Consider the following 20,090-nt stretch of genomic DNA (forward strand, 5'->3'; position numbering starts at 1 on the left):
ACCATATTAAATGTTGTAACTAAATCTCTATTGTGATAAAAATATTGGAATTAACAGAATATTCTATTAAACTACACAAAATATTCAATTAAGTGTTAGATATATTTATTTTGTTTAATGAAATATTTTGCTAATTCTAACCATTTTATCACAACAAAGACTTAATTACAAAATTTGATATAGTATATAGGACTCAATAAAAAAAATAAATATAAAAATTTAATTAAAAATTTAATAAAATTATAAGGAGCTATGATAGAATAATTAAACCTTATTATTATCTTATATAATAATAAATATTTGTGATTAGTTAAAGAATGAACATGCTAAATGATTATATAAAATAAAGAATATAATTAAATAATAATATAAAATAATTTACATCGTTAATATATTAAAAATAAATTCATCATAGAAAAATTATACATTTTTTGGTCCAAAGGAAAATGATATTTGAACATTAAATAAATGCCATTCATCTTATGTTAGGTGGGTCAAATGTTTTTAATTTTTCTTTTTGCGTTTTTCTTTCATTATTTTTTTATCCTCTTTTTATTATGGATAGATGTACCTGGATTTGAATTTAGGGAAAAGAGGTGTGAGTACTTAGGACTGAAAATATCTAAAAATGGAATTAAAAAGAGAGCATCGATCAATGATCATTGATTCATAGAGTAGGATGATCAAAATATAAAAAAAAAATTAATTTAAGAAGCTTAACTTTGGTAACCTTCAAGTATAAAATATATCTAATGATAGATTATTAATACTACTAGAAAACTAGTTATTATAGATAGATATTTTCGACAGAATTTATCCCACGAAAATATAGAGAAAATTTTAGAGGGATTTTTTGTCGGAAAACAAAAAAATGGATTAGCATAAATTACAGACGGAAAAGAGAATCCGTCGATAATTCTGTCAGAAAAAATAATTTTTTCGTAAAAAATGGTTACAGACGGAAAATCCGTCTGTAACTAAATAGACAAAACGCTGCGTTTTATTAAATTATTACAGACGAAAAATCCGTCTGTAATTTAAATTTTTCGTCGGAAATATTAAATTAACCCTAATTTAACCTTAAGTGTCTCGAGCTTCATTCACACTCCACACAAGCTTCTTCCTCTCTCTGTCGCACAAACAACTTCTTCTCTCCGTCGCACGAACAGCTTCTTCTCTCCGTTGCACGAGTTTTTTTCACTGTTGCCGCCGTTCGCGTCACACGAGCTTCCTCCGCCGCCACTCTCGTCGCATCTGCTCCCTTCATCGCCGTCGTCACAGAGCTCTCTCTTGTCGTGTTTGCTCCCTTAGTGAATTTCAGGTATACTCTAATTTTGTGATTCTGGTGCTTAGGGTTCAATTTTTCTGTGCCAATTTTAGGTTTATCAAATTTTCTTAGCAGTTTCTATCTTCTTGTTGCTGTTAATGCTGATTGAGCTTGTTGTAGGTTTATCAATTATTTTATTATTAGCGAAGAAAGAGATTTTTCGTCGGTCATTTCTGCAGCGATTTGTGAAACTCGGTGGTTGTTGTTGACTCCATTGGTAACTTCTTCTCCGGAAAAGACCAGGTTCCCTAGTGTGACCCTAACATCATCGCTGTAAGCCTTTTCTTTTTCTCGATTCCATTTTCTTCATTCAGAATTGATATCAACTTGTGATTTCTTGTTATCTATTGGTCGTAATTTCAGTCTTGATGTTTAAGTCAAAATCAGTTAGCGCTTGCAATAGGTTTAGGGTTTAGATATAAATTAATCACATATCTTTTGTTACTTTAGTTAAGGAGGAAGAATTGCAGCTTCTATGAAACAATTCCCTGTTATGATGGATCATTGTGTAATCAGTTAAAGCTATAGCTTGGAGCATGATATGTTTCATTCACAAAAGAAATTGTTGATAACAATTGAAACTTCCTTGTCTTTTTATTACTCGAGTTTTTGTGCAGGAGTGTGAGAGAGAGGTTGCTGAGGCTGGGAAGCAATCCGATGAGTATTAGCAGAATTTTCATTTCACTTATTTGATTATTTGATTATTTGATTTGTGTTTGTGATTTTGTGACTGTGTGTGTCCCATGAATGGTGAATTTGTTCCCCCTTTGGCCAAAGTAGTTTTGTTCCCCAGATGCTGGTAATTTATTGCTTGTAATGTTTTAATATATATTAAAGAGTAAAGAAATAACATAGGTTTGATATATTGATATATTGATATATGTCTTTATGCAGGTTCAATATCTTAGTAGTAGTGATCTGACACACGTCAAAGATTCAAGGTTTGACTTGTTCATTATTTTGTTTTAAATGATTATATAGACTGTTCCTTCATTTTTTCTATTTCCAATTTTATCCTGTCAGACAATATATGTCAATATGATCATCTTGTACATGCATTAACTCAGACTAAAAAATACAATGGACAAAAAAATGTAATCCTTGACCAAAAAAAAGAAAGATAATCACTTGCAACTAGTTAAGTAAATTAATTAGGAATATATTGTAAAAAAGTACTTGGAACTAGCTTTGATTTTGAAAAGTGTGGTATTCCTCCAAATTAGGAAATTAAAGTGTGTCATCATAGGTGAGCTGAGGATTTAGTTTCAATTTCTGAATGCAAATGATTCAGGAGTTGTTAATGCATTATAGAGCAGTGACTTTTTTCTTGTTTTAAAATCTAGTGATCTAGTGATCCACTTGTTTGATCATGGCTTCTTTGAGTATGCCTTCTGTTTTAGAACAGAACAAAGATGATAACAACAACAAGAACAATAGTATAAGCAACAAGTTTTTGCTTCCAAGAAAGCCTATAAGTTTATGCATTATTTGCATTCCCTCAAAGTTGAATAATTGAACTTATTATATATAGCATCAAGAATTGTAGCACTAAATGTTTTCTGATTAGGTAAGGTAGCAATAGTTGACTTTTTCAGTGGCAGCGAGAATTTCAGGCAAACAAACTGAGGCAAGACACTGCTTGACAACCAAATCCAATGATTCTGAGGATTCTTTAACTGATGGGAGCAGAAGTAACCTTTTGGAAGTTAATGGTTTGTGTTTTTTGGTGCTCTCTATAATTCTTAAGTCTTTTGGGACTTCCATGTTATTCCACTCAAGCATTCACCAGTGGTGTCACTATTTTCACTGTTTTCAAGTTTCAGAAGTAGATCACCATGAAAGACAAGGAGAGGAAGCTCAGCAGAAAGGATTGTCCCTAACTAATGGAGATAAGGTATAATTTTTTATATTAAATATAATTTTAAAGAGTCTAATAACTAATTAGAGAAACAGTTTCTGATAGTCAATTTCAATCAATTTCACTTTACTATTTCTTTTGGATTGCTTACTTGAAAAGTTGAGGTCACATGCTTTTAATTATTTTTTCTTTATTTGTTTGTTTGGATCTTTAATTTTGAGTAGCTGTGCTGTGATTTATGATCTATTACACTCTCAGTTTTTTTTGATGCTATTTTTCTTTCTCCAAGTTTTTTAATTGTTCATTCTGTGAGTTGTCGAGCTGGGTCAATTCGGTTTTTTTGTGTCTAAGATTTAGCAACTATGCATTTTAGCTTCCTCTGCATTTCTATTCTTGGATGTGCATAAGAATTTCGTTTCCATTTGATATTTGGATGTGCATAAGAATTTCATTTCCATTTGATACTTGGTATAAGATTATATTTGGAGCTCAAGACAAAAAGGACTCACAGGTTCATAGTTTTTAAGATTGAGGAGAATCAGAAGCAAGTCATTGTGGAAAAGCTTGGTGAGCCAGCTCAAGGCTACAAAGATTTCGCTGCTTGCCTCCCTCCTAATGAGTGCCGCTATGCTAAATATGATTTCGAGTTCTTGACCGAAGGCAATGTCCCCAAGAGTAGGATTTTCTTCATTGCTTGGTAATTAGATATTTGCTTGTTTGTTTGTTCATATGTCTGCTGGTTGCTTTTGCTGTTGGTTGATATTAATTTGATTTTTGTGTGTCTTTGTGCCTTTGTGATATTAATTTGATTTTCTAGTTATAAATTAATCTCTAAACAGTTGCATTACTTGTTCCAATTTTTCTTCCGTACTACTTGAATAGCATGATGAGGTTCAAAATTTTAAATTTCTTAACCCTGTGCGTTTCTTCTTTTTCACAGTTTTGTACATGAATATGATCCCTAGTAACTTTACGATGAGATTAAATGCGAATCAGCAACTTTCACCGGAGTTGGATCTCTTCATGAAACAGAGGCTCTAAAATTATGAGTTAAAACGAAAGAAACTTGGTACTCGAATTGGACAGACTAAGTTCCCCTTCTGTAATACTCCGAAGTTAGGTCATCTTCTTCGTGCACTAAAACTATTTGATGAATTGCCTCACTCACCTGTCAAACAAAATTTCCGCTAACCTACGTGTTCACTCCCTAACAAGTTGCATATCAAAATAATTAATTAAACTGATGTGTTTATCTGAATTATTTCACATTAAACACCAAACTCATATGACATATATAATAGGCCATGGATTTCTTATATATTGACATAGAAATTATTTATTTATTATTTTCACTTTTTAGAAGCACACACTCTTTTTTGGCACGAAGTTAACAGTAACTGTGCCGTTACAGTAACTCTCTTTCCCCTTATCAGCTTATCTTATCCAAAAATTCGGTATGAAATCTTCCAATCTACTATCTCCCTTTAATTTCAATAAAAGTTAGGGGGGAAAAGAAAAAAGCACCAATGCTTTATGCTTCCCTTCATTCGTGCATAACTAAGTAACTAACCATAACTTTTATCTCTCACAAAAAAGCTTCAATGGCAGAGAAGAAGAACATGCTTGTACTTGACACCGTGACCAGGAGACTCGCCTCCATAGTCAACCACCTTGGTGCTTCTTCTCAATCTGATCACCCTTCTCTTCATCCCCACAACTAACTCCAACTTGGCCTCTGTGACTCTTCAACTTCTTGGAATTATAGCTACGAACGTGTTCACGATGACGTTCCCTCCCACGACATGGTTTGGAGGGTCATCACTTCCGATGCTGACTCCGACAAGGAGTTCACTGACATCATCTACGAGAAGGCTGTTAGGGAAGGCATAGCCAAGGTTTGGGTTTCAGCTTTCAACTTTTTCAAGTTCATTTTTATTTTGAATTTTTGTGATTGGGTGAGTGTGGTTGCAGATTAGTATTAATAGGCCTGAGAGAAGGAATGCCTTTCGACCCAATACAGTTAAGGAACTTATTCGTGCTTTCAATGATGCCAGGCATGATAGTTCTATTGGGGTTGTCATTCTTACTAGTAAGGTATGCCTCCTCCCTACTCCAGTGTTTTTCATAAATTCTATAAATTGAAGCATTGACCTCAAAAATTAAGGTTAATTGAGATGGATTTAGGCCAAATGGTTGGGGTTGATGCCCCTTTTGACTAGAGTTTAATTTTGATATATTATTATCCAATCAAATCTACTCTTAGAGTCGGATGATCATTCAAGTGATTGGTGTTAAAATGAGTTTAATTGAATGTCAGTGTATTGCATCAAATTAAATCCTTCCTTGATTATTTTAAACATGATGCTTCCAGTGAAAATGACATTTGGCCATGTTGTTGTCACTTTGACATGAATGGAATATTCACATTTTATGTGCTAACTAGTGTGAACTTGATTGATGTTGATTTGCTTATTTATTTTGTAGGGGACCAAGGCATTTTGTAGTGGTGGTGACCAAGCTTTGAGGACATCAAATGGTTATTCTGATAATGAAGATATTTGTAGCCTTAATGTGTTGGACTTGCAGGTTTATTGATTGTTGGCATTTTTTTATGAGGCAATTATTAGTGTTATTATGCCAATATATAAGATTAGTATGATTCTTGATCCCTAGTATTGTTGAATCTTACGATGAGATTGTATTTTCTGAACCGTCTGAGGGTTTTCTGGCGTGTGTGCAGAATCTTCCTGCTGTTGTTGTGCCTAGGCTTCCTGCTGGTTTGAATTTGCCTAGTCCAGGTGAGTTCTTTCAAATGTTCTTTTTCATTCTGCACTCTGTGAAGAACCCTTTAATTATTTTATTTTTGTTCTGATCTCTGTTTGCTTTTGTTGTTCTCTCTGTTTTTCTATGTTTTGATTCTTTGGCATAGATCGATTTACTCCAATTTTCAATTTGGATTTTAATTCTATTTCAGTCAGGAGATGTCAAGATTAACTTTCAATGTGGAGCTTGATGCTGCTAATGCAACTTAGTTATTTATTAATATTTTAGATTATCCTATCTTTAAGTTCAAAGTGTAATTTGTGACATTCATGTAACATTGTGATGGTCATCTTATTTTTTTGGGTATTTTTTTATTAAGACAATGAGATATTGGCCAATGATGTTGAAAAATAACATCCAATTTTATAGGTATCATGTAATGAATATTATGTTTATTTATGTGATTTTTGGCTTTCTTTTTTCAATTTACAGTGTTTGATGGAGTAAATTTAGAAAACAAATTTAAAGTATTTATTTTGCAATGGAAAGATCTAAAAAAATTCTATTTTATCTTACTGACGGATTTACAGACGGATTTTCTATCTGTAATTAGAATGTGGGATGATTTTACAAAGTTCAAATTACAGACGGAAAATCTGTCGGAAAATCCGTCTGTAATTACAGACGGAAAATCCGTCGGAAAATCCGTCTGTAATTACAGACGGAAAATTCGTCTGAAAATCCATCTGTAATTACAGACAGAAAATCCGTCGGAAAGTTCGTCGCCTTTGGGAAATTGATAGAAAATTTACAGAGAAAAAATCCGTCGGTAACTGCTAAAAATCCGTCTGTAATTTTCTGACGGAAAAAAATTCGTCGGTAAATAATTTTCGACGGGGCTTTTACAGAGGGACAAAATCCGTCGGTAACCAAAAATCCGTTTATAATAAAGACTAAATCCGTCTATAAATTTGTCTGTATTAATCCATTTTTTAGTTGTGTAAGTAACTTTGAGTGATTGGTATTATTAAGGTTATGAGTAATTTAAGCATGAAATCTTAGATAGATTAAGTAACTGAGTGAGTGGTATTATTAAGGTTATAACACATAAGTAATTTAAGCTTGAAATTTTTTAGACTAAAATTGATGATAACATGTTATGTTTTATATATGAAAAAGTATATGGAATCAACTCCTAATTAGTCAAGAATGAAATAACTTAATTAATTACAATTATATTAATAATTAATTTTAAATTTTTTAAATTCAAAATTTAAAAAATTTAAAATTAATTAAGTAAACCTAATTAAAACCTATAAAAACCTTCCTCTTTTCTCTCACATTAACCTACTCACCTCCAACAATTACACACACAGACTCCTTTCTCTCACCGTCAGGCCTTCTCTGCCTCCCCACCGCGACCCACTCCTCTTCTAGCACCGCTTTGAGTAAGAATTGAAATATCATATTTCAATCCACAGGCGGATTTCAATTTTAGTTGACAACACCAGAACAATGTGGGAGAGTAGCATAACAACTGGAACACCCTCCTTCTCAACTCCATAAATATGATCACTCTCACCGCCACCGCCATGTGCGGCATGGCAGCCGCAAGTGGCGCAGCGGGCGGTGCTCTAGTTTTGGCTCTGAAACTATCCTCTGCGCTTCTGTTTTCTGCAGCCACGATAATGGTGGTCATCATGAAAAAGATCCAGCCGTCACAGTTTGTAGAGGAGCAACGCAATGCCACGAGAACAAAATCATCATCCAAGAATGCTTCTTTGATTTTGTTTTCAAGTTCCTTCACCATTCTTGAGACTACAAACTACACTCTTGTTCTTAGTCAATAGGAGTAGTGGAACACAAATTGTCTTTGAACAATTACAGAAATATAAAAAATATTCATTTAATATAAAAAATTTTTTTCTAATACTTAACAAAAGAAATATCCATTTATATTTTAGTAAAAATAATTAAATATCTATAAAGTTTAAAAAAATATGAAATTCTTAAAAAAATAGAGACATTCATTTGCAATACAACAAAATTCAAAAAATATATAAAAAAACATCTATTTAGTATGTATGAAAAAGAAATATTCTGATATTTAGCAGAAGAAACATCTATGTATATAAACTTATTTTTATTAAGATAAATTTTGAGATCCAGCCCATTAAAAAGTTGGCAGAGTTGACTGAAACCCCTCTTAATTCTTAGCAGAATTGTTTATATATTGACCATAACATGCTTGAAGAGTTAAGAATTTTTTATATATTTAAATATTTTGAAGTTCTCTTTTGTTGGATTATGAGTTCATAACAATTTTGACAAAAACTAAAACACTGCTATAGAAAATAAGAAATTACACTTAATAAAACTGAAAATAAAATATCTTCTGCGCATCAAGTACAACGGAGTGTGTAGAGTATGCGTTTGAACACTTTGATTGTTTTTATTTCTTTTTATATTGCAATAAGCTGCACTATAAGTATTGATCTCCACTACAATTTCATGCATCTTAATCTTAAATTTATTAACTTTATATTACAATGAATTAAAATAGTTATGTCAATGACTTAAATTTACGTCCAACAAATAAGATCTAAAATATTTTTTTATGAAATTTGACATCAATTTTATTATTTGATAAATTTAGATGTTTTAAAGAATATTATATGCTATTTTTTATCTTTTCTATAAAAATATAATAAATATTTCAATGTGTATTTGATGATATAATTTTATTAGTATTAGTATTTACTTTTATAAAAATTTTGTAAGTATTCTATGATGTGTATGCTTTTTTTCTTTTTTTCTATATTAATATTAACCTCATAAAACATAAAAATAAAAAATATAATATAATTTAATATTAATTTTTTATTAAAAAATAATATGCTATATATAATTTTTTTCCAAAAACAAGGATAAAACTTTTCAATTATACATACTTAATTATTGCCGTTTTGTGGATTTGTCCTTTCTGTATAGGCGATCTTAGCTTATAAACATTTTTTTAATTTTGTTTGGTGAAACTTTCATAACTGATAGTAAATAGCTAGTAATAGTAATAAAAACTATCTTAGATTTGTTAAAGAATAAACAGAAAATTAAATTCATAGAAAAATTATATATTGTGTTGGTCCAAAAGAAAATGAAATTTGAACCTTAAATAAATAATATCCTTCATCTTATATTAGGTGGGTCAAACACTCGAACGTTTTGGCTTCAATTTTTTCAATATTTCTTTCATTTTTTATTATGGATATATCTAGATTTGAATTCAATTTAATTAGTTCAGGCCATCCTAATCTTCTTTATGTACATGAGTACATCTGAAAATTGGGCGAACCTATAATCAAAGTCAAAACTCACGTCCCAATTGCTCTAATTCAAAGTTCAAACCATTTAAGATATTTCTCTGAATATAGTAACCTCTCAACCAACAACACGGTATGCTTTATATCCTTTAACTATAAGCCTCTCCCATCACTTCAACTTAAATGTAAAGATCTCATCAGATTATTACATTCAATCACATTGCCTTCAGGATTGCAACGGTTCCCTGTTCCTGTAATACGCAACGATAACTAATCTTAATTCTAACTTTCTACTTGCAAAACGTTATGAAGATTAAAATAACTCACCAATGCCGTATATTAAATATTAATATTAATTCAATTAACTATTCATATAAAATATATATTTAATATATAAAATGGTATATAAATATAATATAATGTTAAAAGTTCAGGTGCAATCGATTTTACCTAAAGTTGATAATTGAGAGTCGTTAGATGAAAATTTAGTCAAATCAGTTAAATCAGTAACAACTCTTAATTATTAACTTCACGTAAAATCAATTGCACATGAGGTTCTACCTAAAATAATTACATACCTCAAAAAAAAAAAAACTCTTCTCTAACCCGCTATATCATCGCCTATAATAACGTTCATAAGTCTAACTCGTTAACATCATGGCCTATACTTGTTGTGTTGTCTTTTTGTTGTTGTTTTTCTCTCTTTCTCCCTCAAAATTTAAAATAAAAAAGACTAGAATAAAGTGGAGTTAAAAAATAAATAAATTTAAATGCAGTAAATAATTAAAAATTATTAAATAATAATTTAGTTAAACGTATAAAGTCATTTAATGATTCTCAATTATCAATATTATATAAAATTTATTTCATTTGAGTTTTTATCCTAAAACAAATGTTTTTAAGTTTTAATTTTTTTAAAATAAAAAATAATTATCTTTTTTATTTATAAAAATTTATAATATTAAAAAATTATTATTATGTTAAAAAAATTATTATATAAATTTATTAATATTCTAAACTTCTATATTTTAGTAAAAAGCAAAAAATAAAGTCCAAATGATAATGATGACATGACACGCGCCATGTTGGCGAATGGAGGAGAATACCAAACTTAACTATAAATAACGTTATCTCCTCATTTGAAATTCCCACACCTTTCTATTTCTCACACTTGCTTCTAACTTCACTTCCACTTCCTCTCCGTTCTGATGCTCCACCACCGTTGCATCTCTCTTACGCCACTCGCCGCCGCCACGACACCATGTCAACACAACACGATTCTCGCTCTATAAACTGGCACTACACTGAGCTAGATGACAAAGACCTTGAAATCCGTGGCAAAACACTCTTCTTCGTCATCGTTCTCTTCTCCATTATACTCCTCACCACTATCTTCTTCCTCTACACGCGCTGGGTCTGCCGCTACAACCACCACCACCGCTCCTCAGCGGCCCACGCGCGCCACGCGCCGCAGTCATCACTTCCTTCCCAGGGTCTTGACCAGGCGTCCATAAAGAAACTTCCGATCATCCTCCATCAGGCGCCAGCGGAGCCCCACGGCGGCGCGTGGGAGGAGACGGAGTGTTGCATCTGCCTGGGCGAGTTCGTCGACGGCGAGAAGCTGAAGGTTCTTCCGGCGTGTGAACACTATTTCCATTGTGAATGCGTTGATAAGTGGCTAATGCAACATTCTAGTTGCCCACTTTGTAGGGCTTCACTCAAACTTGAATCTTCGTTACCAAAGATTTTGATTCAAGAACCTCCCATTAGAATTGACATCCAATTTTAATGGTAATTATTACACTTGATAATTATTTACTTTTTTTATTTTAGTAAATAGTCAAATTCGTCCTTAAAATTTTATTATTTTTTAAATTGATCAATGAATTATCTTTTTTAATTAAATTTATTTTTCAAAAATTTTCAAGCATTTTAAGTAAGTTGGATTAGTCTTTTCATCATTTCTTGATTCTAATTAACGATTAATATGATAAGTTTATAAAATTAGATCAATATCTTAAAATTTTATTAATTTGAGATTAATTTGATCTTTCTAAATTTATCATATTAGTGGCGGCTAAGTATTTACTATGGTCAATGTAGTGTTACTTAAAGTGTCACATAAATAAATTTTGAATATCGTAATTAATGTAAGCTATTGAAGGATTAATGCCACAAATTTAAAATCTTTCAAAAACAAATTTGAATAAAAAAATCTTTCAAAAATTAATTTAAAACACGAATATTTTTTTAAGGACGAATTTAACTTTTTTTTCTTCTTTACCTTCAAGTTTCTTTCTTGGGGTATTTATTTTTACTATTTAATAAATAGGTTAATAAGAAAAAAATCACAAGTATTTACGTGATTTTTTTTTTCTTCTTTCTTTTGGATGGTGTCAAATGTAAATGATTGTAAAAAGTTGTTATAGATGTATAATGGTGAACAATACAGTTTGCTTAGCACATACATTATTTTATTTTATTTTTTCCCCGGTTGTGGTATAAACTATGGAGTATTGTTTCAAATGAATACCTTTTTCAACGCATATTTTTTTAACAACAATATACAATTATGAATTATAATATCAGTAAAAAATAATTATTATTTATACTCACTACTAATCAGTCACATAAAAAATATTTTAATTAGATGATAATGTAAAGTTAATAGGTTGATGCATTACTAAATTTTGAGGACTTTTTATTTCAACACCAAAATGATTTCTTCTAACCATTAAATGATGTTGAGTATCTAATTAGCATGAACTTTCAAATGCTCTTTGATACATCACTCTTTTGGGAAAACGTTGTTTCTGGACATGCTAGACAATTGCACATGACATTGGCCGCGTCCATGGCAATAATTTTGTTCATAATAATAATTATTATAATTTTGATTTCTTGGTTTTGAGTCTATGTTCCCACGTTGGATGATGCAAGAGCTAGGGTCCAAAAAAGGTCACATGATATCTGGTTTTGGTGCCACTTGTGCCATTAAAGGCTACAAGATGTTGCACTTCTGAGTCAGCTATGGTTTGGTCTACTAGGATACGTGGTCCTGCTTCTATGTTGTTATGTTAGTGGGCATTTTACAAAGATTTTTTTTTTCTAGAATTGTAAGATTGGGATTTGGCAACCTTAAAATAGATGTATGAACTCTTTTGTTTTCTTTAATTTGTTGTGTGGAGTCATCGCCAAAGGTAACAGCAACTCCCAACCCAACCAGCTTCTTCCATTTCTTGTTTGGTACAAGGGGTGATATGGAGTTCCATATCACAAATTGAAAGTTTATAATTTTTAATATGCTCACCTGTTTCATTCATTTGACTATGTTTGAGTTGATAAGTTAATTGATAATATGGAGTGGAATAAAATAGAGTTATAAAAAATACAGGTAATATAATATCAAAAATATTATGCACGCATTAAAAATTAATTATTATGTATTTATTAAATACAAATATTATTTAATTTATTTTTATTAGCATGTATTTTATTAAAATAGGACATAAGATCCATTATCTAAAACTATATATATATATATATATATATATATATATATATATATATATATATATATATATATATCAAACAATAGATAGCCGTGGTTTCATCTCCGAGTTGGCCTCCTCCCCGCGTTTCACGCCGATTTCCGTCCCAGGTGGCTCATCTCTTCCACGGAGGCATCCCCTCCACGGTGGCTTCGGATCTTCAGGGAGTGCATGTGCTCCTCTGTCAACTCGCTATCATTCGTTCGTTTCGTCTCCTCGCTTACGCAAGGTACTTGCCCTTTTTATCCATTTTTTCACGCAAGCTGGTTTCTCAATCGATTTGTTTGAAGTAATAATTACCTAAAACCCTACCAGCTTTGCTTTCTTCTCCTTACTCTGCCCTACGAAGCTCTGTTCAGGAACCCTATTTTCCTGGGGCTTTGGTTCGTCGCCGTTCATCCAGCTTGACTATCTTCCAGTTGACGCGCAAATGGAAGACCTTCCATCCATCAATCAGGTGCATTCAAGCGTTTTTTCATCTTCGTCCTTTTTATTTCGCTTGATTATGTAATTTTTTCTGATCAATCTTGGTTACTGTTGCAGGGTTAACCCAGATTCAACTGTCTAGGGTTTGAGAAATTTCAAATTGTGCAAAACGTGGTCAATCTCTGTTATCTGTTCCATGTTTATCCGAAATTCTATTGTCTAGGGTTTCTGAAATTTATAATTGTGCAAATTCAAAATCATGTTTGGTATCTGTTCGATGGTTAGGCGAGCTTTTATTGTGTATGATTTTCTGATTTTTATTTGATTGCAAATTTAGTTCCTTTTTTGTTATCTGTTTCAGTGTAATTCCAGATATTATTGAGTATGGTATATGAATGTTTTTCATCTTCTTTATTTTTCATCTTCTTTATTTCCTTCTTTAGAACATGATGTGCACATCAATTCTGCTATTCTTAATCCCTCTGTATGTTCTATTGGTAGTGACGTGATTGCAAGAATTGATGTATAAGTTGCTGGTTGTACCTTTATATTTTTTTTTTTTAGTTTATTTATATACTTTTTTTTCCAATTCATTTGCTCTTTCCCATGTATTCCTAACTAAAACATTTACCAACTCTAGATGTCATCAGTACAATGATTATTTTGGGGTAGTTGATCACTGCCTTCCCTATGGTGAAATGAGATATAGGTTCACTGCCACCGGTATGGTGTGATTTTGTTCCTATTTCTTGATTTCTTTGTATTTTCAGTTGTTCTTGCTGTTTTTGTCTTTGTTCATGTTTTTCGGTTCTCATTAGTTGTGTCTGTGGTATTGAATGGAGATGGATATGAAGTGATATTTTGTTTTCCTTGGATTTCCATATTCAATTTGAATTCAAAAAGGTGAGCCTCTCTCATGCAAGTAGAACTAATTGTGATGCATTTGTGTGCTTTATTTAATTATCTGCAAAGTGGGCCCATTAGATTTCGTTCCTGTTTCTTGATTTCTTGGAATTTTCAGTTGTTCTTACTTTTTATGTCTTTGTTCATGTTCTGCGGTTCTCATTTTATATTTGATTTCAAATTCTATGAAGCACTCTCATAATTATATTGATAGTAGATTCATTGAATGCAACATTAAAATTTCATCAATCTATTTTTGTTTTTTTTATTTTATGTATATTCAACAAATCCATGAAGTTTACATCAGCTGAATTGGTGGTTGCATGTGGGTTCTGTGAATGATGATGAGGGAATGGGTTTCTTACGTAATATTTTCTATTGGTAGTCGTGTCATTCACATGAGTTGATGTATAGCTGGTTGGTAGTTCCTTTATACAATTTGCTTTGATTTTAGGTCAATTTCATTCCATTCTTTTCTTGTTTTTATAAAAGAACATTTTTGACTAACAAGGAATTCCCTACTCCAAGTAGTTATACGTTGATTAGGTTATCTTCCCTTGAAGGTCTGTTATGCACAGAAAATTATGTTCTGCCATACATTGTTCACTGAAAATGTGTCTATCTGTATCAAGGTATGGGGTTTCTATCTTTTTGGTCAGTGGTGATGTGATTGATAAGAAGGAAGAGGCTTTCTCCCAATCAGATGCGATTTCTCCATTGTTTGTGTTACTACGGATTTTTTTTCTAGCTAGTGTATTTGATGAGTGGTGATGTGATTGATACCAATTGATTCATAGCTTCTTAGTTATTTATTTGGATTCTGAAAAAACCTTTTGTTTGTCATGTCATTTGCATTTGAATCCTTTATTGGTTATGCGAATAGTGCTGTATATTTTCCCTGTTTTATAGAATTAGAGCTGATTGTTTTGAATTATTGTTCTACTTTGATGAAGGAAAATGTTTATGCCACCCTCATTAAATTTTTCCATTCGGAATTCCATTCTTTCCTGTTCAGGTGTTGAGAGAAATTGATGTATAAGTTTGTGGTCATTTATTTATTTATTCAGTTCAGTTGAATTGGAATACATTATTTGGTGTTTGTGAAAAAACAAATTTAGATATGAGCTGGTTTTCGTATGAAAATCTTTACTTTACACACAATAAAGTTGTTGTATATATTTTTAATTGAACGTATGAGGTTTCAATCTCACTCATTTCCCCATTGTTGATGTGATTGATGGATTTTTGTTGATGGTTGTTTATACTTTCTTTTTCCCTTGATTTGGTGTTTCCAATGTATCTCTACCTATGACATTTACCAACTCTCATTGCCATGAGTAGAATCATTCCTTGGGGTAGTTGATGATTGTTTTGGCTATGGTGTAATGATGTTTATGTGCACTGTGGTAGGTATGGTGTCATTTCTCATCTTTTGCTCCCTATTTCTTTATTTCTTGAAACTTTCACTTGTTTTTCCTTTTTTTCTGTTGTTTCAGGTTTTGCTCCTATGATTAGTTGTCTATATGCCATTGAATGGTGATTCATGTGGACTCAGATTTCGTTTTCCCTCCATTTCCATCCTCAACTTGAATTCAAAAAAGTGAGCTTGTGTCTTGATTTTTTTCTATAAAAGGATTGTTGGTGGATCACATTCATTGCACAAACATTCTCCTCTGTTCTATTTCCTCCTAAGCTCTATCTATTTTAGAATTTTTCTGTTTCCATTTTGATCTCTTCCATCAACTGTGTTTATCTCCTTTTTTTTTTTTTACTGCAATGCCTCCTCCATTTGATATGATTTCTAAGATGCATCCTCCTAGAGAGGCTTGGAGGTTGAAAGTTAGGGTTCTAAGGCTTTGGGTTGTACCCTCTTTTGGTAACAATGAGGTTCCTAACTCAATGGAGATGATTCTCCTTGATGAGCATGTTAGTCCCTATTGAGTTCTGTTTTAAATATGGTGTTACTTGTTTTTTAAATTTACAGGTTTAAATTATGTGTTTCACTAATCTGATTTTGTTCTTTTGTTGGATTTTTAGTGTGGAAAAATACAAGCTACAGTTAAGAAACCACTCCTTAATAGGTTTAGGGATCTTATAGTTGAGGGTCAGGTTTATAGAATGGCATACTTTACTGTTGTTTCAAATCACGGTAGTTATAGAGCAACTTCTCATGAATTCAAATTGGTTTTGCTTCACCGAACCACTGTTGTAGCTGTTGATGAAGATGTTATCCCTAAGACTTGTTTCAACATGTTTCCTTTTTCTGATTTGCTGAATATGACTGAAGATTATGATTTTTTAGTTGGTGAGTCTATCTTCTTTGTTTGCTGTTATTTATGTTTTTTTAACAGTTTCTTTGAATATTTAATAGGTTTTGTTTGTTTGGAATAGATGTTATTGGTCTTTTAACTTCGGTGGGAGAAGAGAAAGAATATGCAAAAGAGGGCAAAATTGTGAAAATGATTGTGCTGGAATTAACTTCCAAAGAGTATGTTGATTGAGTCATTCCTGCTGGTTTATCTTTATGTTTTAATCACTTTCTCTCATTATTTTCTGTTTCATTGTTTGTTATGTTTTGAGTTTCAGTCTTACCTTGCGATGTGCATTGTTTGGGGATTATGTTAGTCAAGTAAACCATTTCCTTGCGTCTGGCTATGTGGAGCAGCCTGTTGTAGTCATTCAACTTGCAAAAGTCAAGTTCTTTAGGGGTACATTGTTTGTTTTCTGTACATCTCACTGCTTCTCTAGGTGTTGTCTCCAACAAACTTTTGCTTGACTCTTTCTGTGTTGCTGTGTAGGTCAAGTAGGCCTTCAAAATGTTATGTACGCGACTCAAATGTTATTTAATCCTGATCTTCCTGAGGTTGTTGAGTTCAGGCAGAGGTTAGGATGGTTTATTATGTTGATTTTTTATTCTATTCTTTATTTACAACCAATCTGTTACAATGAGTACAAGTATTATCAAAATTTTGTTTCTTTTAGTATGGTTGAGCAAGGGGTGAATGGTACTCAGCCCCTCTTTATTGCAAATGAGGGTAAAGTTGTGTCCTTGGAAGATGATTTCATGCGTTTGACTAGGAAATGCACCATTGAAGAACTTCAAGATAAGAATCAGGTTGTTTTCATCTGAGTTAGTTTTGTTTATGTTTATTTTATGTACAAATGAATTAAAAAATAGAATCAAATAACAATTTCGAGATCTGATTTTTTCATTCATAATGTTAACAAATTCTGAAATGCTGTTTGGATAGGAGGGTTCTTTTATCATTTTTGGTACAATCCAAGGTATTGTTGAGGATGGAGGTTGGTGGTATTCTGCTTGTGTGTGTGGAAAGGGTATCTATCCTCAGAATGGTGTATATTACTGTGATTTCTGTTTGAAGCACATAACCAATGTCACTCCAAGGTCAGAAATTTTGTTGAAAGTGTATTTTTATTTTGTCTTTTGGATTGTTTGTAAGAATGATATTTCTTGGTATTATTTTTTCTGAATCATTGTGTTCCTTTTTTTTCCCTATCTTTAGATTTAAAGTTAAAATAACAGTTGAAGATCATACTGGAGAGGGTATTTTTCTTCTCTTTGATCGTGAGACATCTTATTTGCTTAAGAAATCATGTGCTGACTTGTTTAGTGAGGTTCAAAGAGATGCAAGTGTATGTACTTACTTTGTGTTTTCTGTTTTGTTCAGTTTATGGGATGTGATATTTGTTACTTAAACTCTTTATTTCCTATGTATTACTTTCAAAACAGCTTGTATGTGGGGATACTTATCCTCCCATTTTCCAAGGGCTCATTGGAAAGAAGTTACTCCTTAAGGTTGATACCAAAGGTGTCCCACATGATACCTTTTATGGCACTTTCCGTGTTAGGAGAATATGTGATGATGCCACCATTATTACCATGTTTGAACTTCCCAATTATGATGCTGATGATGAATCTACTCCAAAAAAGGTTACATATTCCTATAATTATCGTTAGCTTGTGTAAATTCATGTTTTGTTCTTTCTTTTTTTTTTTATATTCTGTTTTGGTGAATTTTTCTTGTGGTGTAATGTGTCTTTAAAATCTTATGCCATGTGGATAGGAGCCTAATTTACACAAATCTGCCCTGTTTGGAAAAGGCGATATTGGTGTTAAGGAGGAGTCCTCAAAGAGTTGTATCAAAAGTGAAAAAGTTGATGGTGAGTGTTGTGGGATTTTATGTAAATCTCCGGTTCTTATAGATTTTCTTGCTGAAAAACAGTCTGCTGTTTATGGAGGGTCTGAGTTTTCTGTGTTAGTTAATGGTGAAGATGGGAAAGATGAGAAAACACCCACCAATGATACTGTTAGTGATGATCTTTCTTCTGAGCTGGATATATTACTTAGCTCACCAGAAAAGCAAACTCAGGTTTTGTTATATACATTTTTTTCCTCCTTCCTATGTGTGCTATTTTTAAATGGATTTTCCAATCTTGAGTGACTTTCATATGTTTTATTTTTTTGTTTTGTCATAGGATGTGATGTCCCATGTCCTCCATGCACCTTGCCAATATGGAGGAAAGGTTACTCATGACAATGATGTTGTCATTTCCAAGGGCAAGAGGAATTTGAATCCCCAATTTGAAGAAGCGGCTACTGTTGCAGATGATCGTGGGTCCAAGGTTGCCAAGGTTAATGGGGTGTGATTGAAGTTGTTGTATTGAGCTGCTGTGTGTAGGTGTAGGATTTCTAGATAGTATATTTACAAGTGATTAGGAAGGCTTGTGATTCCAAATATTTTGTAATGTAACCGTGCTGTTTGGATGGTGTTTTGGTTTGACTTTTTTGGATTGTGTCCAACAAATAGGATTGTCAGATATAGGGGTTTTCCTTTTGTGTTGGATCTGGTTATGTGTCAAGTATCTGTATTCTGAACCCCTCTTTTTGTAATAGTGACTTTGCTAGGGATTGGACATATTTTCACTGTTGTAGCCTGTTTAGGTTACATACTATAATAGGTTGTCAGATGTTGGGATCCTCCTTATCATAGGAGAGATAGGCATATGTAATTGTTCAAATCATTATCAATATTTTCATGAAATGCAACAGTTTTTAATTTTTATTTCTTCATTGTTGTACAACTTTATCTTTTCATGTTATTTAGTTATTGATTTTTTTTAGAATACTTTATTTTGTTTGCTTTTTTCCCTTATCAAAACTTTGTATGGTTATGTAAGTTCTTTTTTGGTTTGTTTAGCTTTTATAAAGTTAACTCCAACACTTACTTGCCCAAAAAAAGATAGAAAATTTGTTGGTTAATAGATTGACAATTTGTTTTCCTATTGACCCGCCTTTTTTTTAATACATGTTTTTTTATGGGTACTTAACAATGTCAATGACTTTTTTGCAATGAATTAAGGGTAGTTCTCGTGGTTTGTGTTTCATACTCTTTTTTTTTAGTACGTGTAACAAATATGTCTCAGAATTCTGTTCTTGCTAGAGAATATAGGAGAAATTGTTTGAAAAGAATGCGAACACAAGGTCACAATCGAAATGCAAGAGGTTGGTATTGATTTTAATTTTGTGATATTTTTATTATTTTGGTTCAATTTTCAATGATTTTATATCCATTGGAGTCTTTTTAATTTTGTTCCTTTTCTAATGTTTTAGAGGTGCTCCATTCCTTGACGCCTGTTGTTTCTTTGAATGATTATTCCGGTATTTTTTGTTGTTCTATTTATATTTTTGCGGTTAATCCTTATGTTTGTAATAATTTACATGTTTATTTTCTGTGTTTCCAATGTTTTGTGCTCATTTTTGTCTTTTAGCAAATTTAGTTGATGTGTCCCAGAATGTTTCTCAGAGTTCAACTTTTATTTTGTCAGGTACAATAATATGTTTAAGTATTCTATTCTTGTCCAATTTTATTTTTGTTAAATTATATTTTAATGTCTTTTGATTTATATGTAATAACGCATTT

General features: G+C 31.9%; 3 protein-coding genes and 1 pseudogene across 6 annotated transcripts; all 4 read left to right on the forward strand.

Annotated features, from left to right (window-relative positions):
* Positions 1-2,120: 2,120 nt before the first annotated feature.
* LOC130956893 (actin-depolymerizing factor 1-like) lies at positions 2,121-4,226 on the forward strand. Its single transcript, XM_057883836.1, has 4 exons — positions 2,121-2,126; positions 2,222-2,268; positions 3,661-3,845; positions 4,126-4,226. The coding sequence occupies exons 1-4, from the start codon at positions 2,121-2,123 to the stop codon at positions 4,224-4,226; spliced, it is 339 nt and encodes a 112-aa protein (XP_057739819.1).
* Positions 4,227-4,786: 560 nt separating this feature from the next.
* Positions 4,787-6,217, forward strand: LOC130956894 (1,4-dihydroxy-2-naphthoyl-CoA synthase, peroxisomal-like; annotated as a pseudogene).
* Positions 6,218-10,434: 4,217 nt separating this feature from the next.
* Positions 10,435-13,567, forward strand: LOC130956141 (RING-H2 finger protein ATL66-like). 2 transcript variants are annotated; one of them, XM_057883180.1, is made up of 4 exons: positions 10,435-11,059; positions 12,867-13,048; positions 13,135-13,276; positions 13,363-13,567. In XM_057883180.1, the coding sequence occupies exon 1, from the start codon at positions 10,530-10,532 to the stop codon at positions 11,055-11,057; it is 528 nt and encodes a 175-aa protein (XP_057739163.1). In that variant the 5' UTR covers positions 10,435-10,529; the 3' UTR covers positions 11,058-11,059; positions 12,867-13,048; positions 13,135-13,276; positions 13,363-13,567. The 2 variants fall into 2 exon arrangements, with proteins under 2 accessions (XP_057739163.1, XP_057739164.1); XM_057883181.1 differs by having other exon boundaries at positions 13,179-13,276.
* A 340-nt stretch (positions 13,568-13,907) lies between these two features.
* LOC130956541 (replication protein A 70 kDa DNA-binding subunit C-like) lies at positions 13,908-19,235 on the forward strand. 3 transcript variants are annotated; one of them, XM_057883589.1, is made up of 11 exons: positions 13,908-15,748; positions 16,520-16,636; positions 16,735-16,856; positions 16,947-17,031; positions 17,131-17,263; positions 17,400-17,554; positions 17,673-17,802; positions 17,900-18,100; positions 18,234-18,330; positions 18,430-18,539; positions 18,646-19,235. In XM_057883589.1, the coding sequence occupies exons 1-11, from the start codon at positions 15,672-15,674 to the stop codon at positions 18,814-18,816; spliced, it is 1,398 nt and encodes a 465-aa protein (XP_057739572.1). In that variant the 5' UTR covers positions 13,908-15,671; the 3' UTR covers positions 18,817-19,235. The 3 variants fall into 3 exon arrangements, with proteins under 3 accessions (XP_057739572.1, XP_057739570.1, XP_057739571.1); XM_057883588.1 differs by adding an exon at positions 16,361-16,453 and having other exon boundaries at positions 15,598-15,748; positions 16,540-16,636; positions 18,234-18,539; XM_057883587.1 differs by having other exon boundaries at positions 18,234-18,539.
* The last annotated feature ends 855 nt before the right edge of the window (positions 19,236-20,090 follow it).

The sequence above is a fragment of the Arachis stenosperma genome, chromosome 10, assembly GCF_014773155.1.
Source record: "Arachis stenosperma cultivar V10309 chromosome 10, arast.V10309.gnm1.PFL2, whole genome shotgun sequence".
In the NCBI taxonomy this organism is placed as follows: domain Eukaryota; kingdom Viridiplantae; phylum Streptophyta; class Magnoliopsida; order Fabales; family Fabaceae; genus Arachis; species Arachis stenosperma.